The 8,265-nt window shown below is 31.0% G+C and overlaps 1 protein-coding gene across 9 annotated transcripts; it reads left to right on the top strand.

Moving 5' to 3' along the window:
- The first annotated feature begins 2,091 nt into the window (after positions 1–2,091).
- LOC107609358 (uncharacterized) lies at positions 2,092–8,041 on the top strand. Of its 9 annotated transcripts, XM_088494210.1 has the most exons (7): positions 2,092–2,457; positions 3,096–3,214; positions 3,314–3,381; positions 4,957–4,999; positions 6,086–6,207; positions 7,189–7,265; positions 7,704–8,041. In XM_088494210.1, exons 5-7 carry the CDS (start codon positions 6,107–6,109, stop codon positions 7,838–7,840), a joined length of 315 nt encoding a protein of 104 aa, XP_088350336.1. In that variant the 5' UTR covers positions 2,092–2,457; positions 3,096–3,214; positions 3,314–3,381; positions 4,957–4,999; positions 6,086–6,106; the 3' UTR covers positions 7,841–8,041. The 9 variants fall into 9 exon arrangements, with proteins under 9 accessions (XP_088350336.1, XP_088350338.1, XP_016166790.1 ...); XM_088494212.1 differs by lacking the exon at positions 3,314–3,381 and having other exon boundaries at positions 3,085–3,214; XM_016311304.3 differs by lacking the exon at positions 4,957–4,999.
- Positions 8,042–8,265: the final 224 nt, after the last annotated feature.

Here is an 8,265-nt window from a genome sequence, read left to right on the forward strand (position 1 = left end):
AGATACTTGCTAAGTATATATGTTATCTACATTAATTATATGCCAATATTTTTAGGAAATAGATAAAAGAGGAATATATATATATATATATATATATATATATATATATATATATATATATATATGAAGCATATATAAATTGCTATAATTATAGAGATTTACTATAATTATACCAAATTTAATTATAACTGTAAATAAATAAAATATATAACAATGAATATTTTTTTTACATTCAATATTTATTGTAAATATAAAAAATAAAATAACTAATGAATAAAAATTTGAATAAAAAATAAAACTCCATAATTAAAATTCAATTTGTTAACTAATTAATCTTATGTCCATATATTATTATTATTATTATTATTATTATTATTATTATTATTATTATTAATAAACTCATGAAAAAGATAGGTAATAACATTTTTCTTAATATTACTTAATTCAACATATAGAGATAATTATACTAAAAATTATTTGGCATCTTGCGTTGATAAGATAGAGATATAAAAATTAATATTTTTAAATTTTATTTAGTAATAAATTAGAATAAACTATTAAAATCTAATTTATTATACTTTTTTCATTCAAAAGATTTAAGAAGGTTTTTAGTTACTAATACAAAAAACGCAAAAAATATTTAAAGATATCAAAAATAATATTTCTCTAAAATATTTTATTAGTATATATTTTTCTTCCTTGGGAATAAGATTATAAAATTTATATAATATAAAATTCATAACCTATATCGTTTAGTAATATATAAATAAAAATATCTGATTAAAATATTTGTTAAAATTAATAAATATCTTGATAAATATCTTTGTCATTTAATGTGGTTAAAATTATAGTTATCATGTGATATATTTTATAATTCGGTTATTTGTAATATATCATGAAAGGTTATCTTTTAATTAAAAATTTAAAATATCTCACGTGAAAGATAAAAGGATAAAAGTTATATTTTATCAATATTATTATAATTTAAATATATTTTTTAAAAATATTTTTTGATAAATATTTATTAGTATCACTTGATATTAATGATATAATTATTTTAGGTTAAAATTTTTAGCATATTTCATTCAAAAGTTATTAGTTTTTTTTTATATTAATCAGTTTTAGTAATCTACATTTTCAATAAATCAGATATATTATTATTATTATTATTATTATTATTATTATTATTATTATTATTATTATTATTATTAGAAATAAAATAATTAAAAATATTTTTAATTGATAATTAATAAGTAGTTTAATAATACATTAAATATTGATTTGATATAATTATAATAAAGACAGTTTCTTAAATTAGTATAACTATGTATCATTCATTAAATACTAATTATAATATAATTATATTAATTAAAAATATTTTTCTAAATAAATTTAGAAGAGAGAATAATATAATCATTTTGGAGGTAAAATGGATTTACGAAAAAGTGACACCTTACCATAGGGGTGTTATCGGTTCGGTTTGGTTCGGTTTTGGACCAAAAACCAACTGAACCGATATGTTCGGTTCCTACAGACACACAACCGTTCGGTTTGTTGCTTTTACAACAACCGAATCGAATCGAACCGAACCAACAGCGGTTTGGTTCGGTCGGTTTTTTCGATTTTTAATTTCTAATGAGCAAAATATGAATCACAATAAATAAAGGTTTAAAATAGTCAATAAACTGAAATAATAAGAGTAAAACATTGAAATGGTTAGGGGTTGGGAATTTTTATTGTTAGGTTAAAGGTTAAAATGGTTAAAACATTGAAATGGATGCATATCTTCGGTTCGGTTTGGTTCGGTTCGGTTTCTATCGAGCCAACCAAAAATCGAACCGAACCGATCGATTTTGTCAGGAAAAAAACCAAAAAAACAATTTTTTCGGTTTTTAAATCGGTTGTTGTAATTTTCGGTTCGGTTTACGGTAATTTTCGGTCTGTTTGGATAACTTACACCCCTACCTTACCATCATAAGTTGAAGAAAAATCAATTTTAATATATTAAGTAGAAATAGATAGATAGATAGATAGATTTTTTACTTTAATTTTTTAGTCATTTCCCCTTCAAATATATATATTGAAAAGTTGAAACCCTAGCCCCTCTTTCCGAACACTAGCACCACTACCCAGTCAGTCACCCTCAGCCCTCCTCGCGACCCCCCTTCTGCGTTCTCTCCATCTTCTCTGCACCCAGCCAGCCACCTCCGAACACCTCCCTCGCCACTGTCCGTTTCACCTCGCCGTCCCACTCACTGCGCCATCACCGCACCGCGCCATTCCCCCTCTGCTGCACTGCTGCGAGTTTATCTTTTCCCCTTTTCCTTCGCCAACGTCGCTGCTCCGTTGAGTCCGTTCAACTGCTGCGCCGCTGCCGTCGTGCATTGCTACTCCGCGTCTCTGCTCTTCTTTTCACCGGCGTCTCTCACCTCTCTGGCCATTTCTCTCCTGTCCGTGGTAAGATTCACTGCTCTCTCCTTTCCTGCTTGGATTTTGGCATTTTACTTCATTAATTTGATTTCATGCTAATTAATAATTACTTTCTGATAATGTAATTTTTCATATTTTAAAATTCTATTTTTTTCCATGGATTTGGTTTTGATTTTGATTTTTTAATGTTGGTGACTGTTGTTTTCGTTAATGAATGCGATTCTGAACTTCTGATTTTGTTGGCTGATCTGTTTGTAATCAAATCTGCTTAGTTATCCATTTTCTAGAGTTATGCCAAATACTACAGATTAAAAGAGTTTCTGAAACATACAACTTTTAAATTGTGGACAATATCTTTATTGATTCTAAAACTTACAATAAGGATAATTGTGCTTACCCAATAATAATCCAGCTAATGTGGAATCTTACTTTATTTTCCAAGAAAGTTCCATAAGACTCTTATTTTTTTATAAATCAATGTTAAACCTCACATATCCGTTATTGTGTAATTACTAACAATTGGTGTTCTTGATTATAAGCTATTTGATAATAGATTTAGTTTTGATATTTATGTATTAAATCTTTTGTTATATAGTTACATAAATGAATTAGAATTTTAGTCACTTTCTTATCTTAAAAGCACGTTTGATAAAGTCCCAATATAGGTGGGGTTGGAGCCTTGGAGGAATCATCAAATCACTAATTTGGACTTTGGAGTCCAAATCCAAATCATCAAAACTGTGAATACTTTCTGTTTGCATTTGTTGTGTTCTGCTGCTTCCAGGTAAGTCTCAACCAATACATATTATTGTATTTCCAATTAGTGATCTTTTATCCTTTTCTGTTTTTTAATTCTCGTAAATTGTTGATTGATATAATATAGGTAAGTCAGGATCGAAAATTCCAATTCTTTGGAACTATGAGATGGATATGGGAGATTTAAGAGTTTAGGTAATTATTTTTTTTATTATGTCAAGAAAAACCATTTAACCAATTTAAAGCCGGATCCAGATCCAGATCCGAATTAGGATCCAAAATTGGAAAAACTCTAATCTGAAGTCACAGAACCTCTTCGACTCTTCCCTCTTGGTCTTCTCATCTTTTGACTCTTCTCATCATCTAAACTCAGCTAACGGCGCTTATTGTCTCCGCCGGTTATTGTCTCCGCCGCAGCTGGCATCAGAGCAGGCAGCTGGTTCGTCTTCTTAAATATTATAAAAATAAATAAAAATAATTAAGGATATATTTATCCTTTTATAAAAAGATTTGGTTCGTCTTCTTAAATATTATAAAAAAATTTGGTCTTTTTTAATAATTTTAGTATTAAAAGTCCTTTTTAATAATTAAATCTTTCTAACGGTCCTTTAGAATAATTTTTCCATAATAATACACTTGTGCTATAAAGCATGGCCACTACTCCGATTCTGTTTACTGTGTTCTAATAAATAAATTTTTTTAAAACATATTTAGACACATTTAAATATTATTACATATTTATTATTTATTATTGTTTTTAACATATATTTTTAAAATGAATTAAAAATAATATATTATTAATTATTAAAACAACAAATATTATAAATATTTTATATAATTAAAAATATTAAAATAATTAAAAAATTAATTTATATTTTATCAATAAAATATTAAAATATTATTATAATTTATTTAAAAATATTTTTATATTTTAAATATATGTTGTATTTTTTTGTATTATAAAAATTTTAAATTTATATATTCACATATTCTATATAGTGTCATCTCGTGTATGTGGCGCACTTGTCAAATATCTAACCATGAAATCCCTAAATTACCCCGAAATTACCCAAACCCTAATGTACTCCCCATACTCCATTACACAGAACACACATGTTCCTTCACCCCTCACCCAGCGCCACAAACTCTCCCACCAATCCAGACCTCCTCACAGCCCCGTCGTCCTCCCTCTCCTCCGTCTACCACCGGACAACAGCAACTCATACCAGCAGCCTTTTGTCTCCCTCTCCTTTCCTTGTAGCACCCCTCCCTCTCCGTCGTCCTCCACGGCTCCACGCAGCAGCAGGCCAGAGCAGCACGCATCAGCAGCCGCCGTGGTCCTCCGCGTACAGTAGCAGCACGCACCAGCACTCCCCATATCGCCCTTCACTCCGCCGTCGCTCAAGCTTCAAGGTCTCGCAGCGCCTTCCATCCGCGCAGTCCCTGTTTTTGCCGTCCAGCCCCGCCGTGTCGTCTTCCCTGCACTGCCTGTTTATCTAGAACGGAGCCCTAGGTGTTGGGATTTTTTTCTAATTTTTCTGAACTTTTTCTTTTCTGACTTCTAATTGGTTTTAGGTTGTGACTTGATAATTTTTCTGTTCGTTATGATTATTGGTTCTTGGTACTGATTTAATGATTGCGGTTATGATGATTTTCAATTTGTTATGATTATTGGTTCTGATTTTCCATTTTTATTCTGATTATTTGTTCTCTACCTTTTTTTATTCTGATTTTCTTTGTTATGATTCTTTGCTGTTTTGTTCTGAAAAGAGTGGTAAAGATGGCATTGAGCATGAAGATAAATTTCACAAAGGCAAGCTTGAATATGCAGATCTATCACCTTCCTTACTCTTACTAATTAAGTGAGGAACTCCTGATGATACTCATGGGCCTCAATTGTTTGTTAAAAAGTTTTGGAATTTATTGCATGTTTTGTTATTGAGGCCATGGGCATCTTCTGGGTTTATTATGTATCTATGCGTGTATCAATGTCAATTCAATGCATAGCAAGCTTGATCTCTCAGAGCCAATGTGAACAAGAACAATAATTATCATTGGGAGGGATGGAAAGAAGATTGGGTTAACACCAAAGATTTGATTAGATCAAAGAACTTCACTTTATTTTCCTTTGTGTGAATCAAGTTGAGTGGTGTTTTGGTTCTTCTTTACTTTTGTTTTTCTTTTCTCTTTTGCGAGCTTGTGTAATTTTTTGTTTCTGTTTGCTGACTCACTTCACTGTTTTTATTCTTTTTTATTTTGGTAACCTTTGCCTTAAGTAACCACTAAACACTAGCCACAGGTTCTACTATTTATAGAACGAACTTTGCCACTTAAACCCATTGCCAAAGGAAATTAGAAGCTAGTACTTTTAGAAGATTTGCTTTGATTAAAGAAGCTCAACCCATTGAGTGATCCTGGTTTCAAGATATTGCATGTTGTTATAACTTGTGCTTTAAAAGAAAAGTGGAATCTCTGGCCATAAATCATAAATCAGTCATAGCAAATATGATTATTGGTTCTCTACTGTTTTTTTATTTGAATTTTTTTGTTATGATTCTTTGTTGTTTTGTTCTAAAAAGAGTGGTAAAGATGGCATTAAGCATGAAGATAAATTTCCTTTAGAACATATTTTTTTAATTAGCGTAAAAATTGAAAAACCGAACCAAACCAATCTATTTCTAGTTGGTTTGGTTGGCCTCACAAAAAAACCGAACCAAACCAAATCGAATTTTTATGTATAATTTGTGCGGATGATTTTTTTTTTCCTTCTAAAATCCGAACCAGACTGCAAACCAAACACCCCTAGCCAGAGTAGCTGCTATCCTATTTTCTGACGGATACTCAGTATTATTATTTTTGAAGCTCACTTAATTTTTATTTTTTTGTTTGTTTTTGTCAGGTTTCAGATTAGTTGTCAGTGATGGAGCATGGGTCACACTCTGATCAGAGTAAATCAACTTTTTCTCTGGCAGATGAGGATCATACATTTGCAAATTCTATGAGATTCACATTAAATCAAGAGTAAGTAGTGTGAAAACCATGTGTTTTTAATCTTAGGAATTTATTCTTGCATTTTGAGAGGAAACTACATAAAATGACACAGAAATAAAAGAAGCAGTATATATTGCTATAGCTATATAGCTGAAATGAAAGAAACCTTATTGGAGCATTAAGCAGTTACACACCCCAAGAATCTCCCAATTTAGATGCCTAACTGACTGCTCTCCATATTCTCCCTTCTTACTAGTTACAACAAACTTGACACATACGTGGCGCATCTCTTCTGTTTCACATTTCCCTGCAGAAGTCATCGCTTGACCCAATTTCAATTGGTTCCTATTAGCCCTTGATTTTATATTAGAAATATTTTCAAAATCAGTCAATGGAATTTAATATATGTTCTAAGTGTAAGCGATATCATACAAGGTTCCCTTATAGCAACCATGTCAGGAAAATCCATTAGCAAATAGCAATGCAAAAGCTCTTTATCCAACAATTAATTTAGTACCAGGAAATACCTTTGAATTTGAGGCATTTCTTTCCAACCACCAAAATAAAGAAGTAAGCAGCATGCTGCTCTAAATTCATGTCTTCCTTATAATGACCAATCAAACTTTGTCTAGATTCTGTTTTACTATAAATCTTTACATACTTGGTCCTTATACATGATAAAGAGGAGGGTTGCATTAGACCAATGGTAGCAAGTGTAAGACTTTGTAAAAATTCACCAAAAGAATTAATGAATTCTTGAAATAAATAAATATAAACTGAACTGAATCCTTATTGTGAAGCATGAATTTCTCCCACATATCTGTGAGGAGAGGACGGGGGATTGAGCCAAATATCTCTATTGCTTTTGATTTCTCTTTGTATTTTTTGTGGCACATAATTAATTATCCATTAGTTTAGGTTTTGCATCTCTCTTTTTCACTCCTTCACTTATAGCTTTTATTTTTAGTACTATATATCCCAATGAGGTGATATCATTAATGTTTCTTGCAGTCCAAGAGTTACATTTTGTGGGTACAGCATTCCTCATCCGTCCGATAACCGCGTTAACATCAGAGTCCAGACAACAGGTAACATATGGCATGCCTTTCACAGCACCTTTTTTTCATCATTTCATATCTATGGCAATTTTCCAAGCCTGATCCTATTGTTTTCTTGGCATTTCAAATTTCATCTTGTTATCATTTAAGTGGTCTTAATCTGATCCTCTTTTCTTTATTTTAGCTGTTCCTCTTAAGGTAGTTTCTGGCCATTTCAGGAAGATATGAGTAAAGTCTAATGTGTTGTCTCATGCATGATTGAACTTGAGGCTGAAATTATTGTTTTGAGAAAAGTGTGGTGAATTAAGTCCTATTCAATGCTCAAAAGTCATATATATAGCATTGACTGGGAGATAGATTGAGGACATGTTAATACCCGCAGGCATTCCCATAAAATTTATTGATTTAGTCCAATTATCATTCATTTGGTCTTATTGTGTTCATTGCTTTATCATTATGCAACTGTAGGGGATCCGGCACGAGAAGTTTTAAAGGATGCATGTCAAGATTTGATGCTTATCTGCCAACATGTAAGGAGCACTTTTGATAAGGCTATCAGTGATTTCAAAAAGAGCGAGACTGTAGAGATTGATGATTCTGAATAGTAATATTTTCTAGTTATACACTTGGTTGTTATTCTGTTGAGTGTTGATTCCCCACTGTATATGGTTGGCATCAAATTTTCATTAATATAAAAGCCCGTTTTGCTTTCAATGATGATGTGTTGGAGACAAGACAAGGGGCCTTCTATTCCTATTTGTTACTTTGGTTAATACACGAAGTCTTTTAATTTTTTCTTTAGCAAATTAATGACTTTTGATTACCACATGCTCATGCTCCTTGACATTTTATTTTGCATTGAACTAGTTTTACACCAATAGTTGTTATCAACCATGTTTGCATTTGCTTCTCTAGTCTTGGTAAAAAATTCTTGTCATTGGTGCAAATTACTATAACCCAGGCCTAGGGTATTGTTATTTAAACGCGTCCAGTTTTACAATATTGTTTGTGTTTATGATTTTACTAACTT

Source organism: Arachis ipaensis, chromosome B7, assembly GCF_059453495.1.
Source record: "Arachis ipaensis isolate K30076 ecotype BB chromosome B7, ASM5945349v1, whole genome shotgun sequence".
NCBI lineage: Eukaryota > Viridiplantae > Streptophyta > Magnoliopsida > Fabales > Fabaceae > Arachis > Arachis ipaensis.

Bases quoted from the DNA above. Each gene is read 5' to 3' on its own strand.
- LOC107609358 (XM_088494212.1), top strand. From the start codon at position 6,107: ATGGAGCATGGGTCACACTCTGATCAGAGTAAATCAACTTTTTCTCTG. The intron at 6,208-7,188 runs GTAAGTAGTGTG...TGTTTCTTGCAG, and splicing joins AGATTCACATTAAATCAAGA to TCCAAGAGTTACATTTTGTG. The intron at 7,266-7,703 runs GTAACATATGGC...ATGCAACTGTAG, and splicing joins CATCAGAGTCCAGACAACAG to GGGATCCGGCACGAGAAGTT.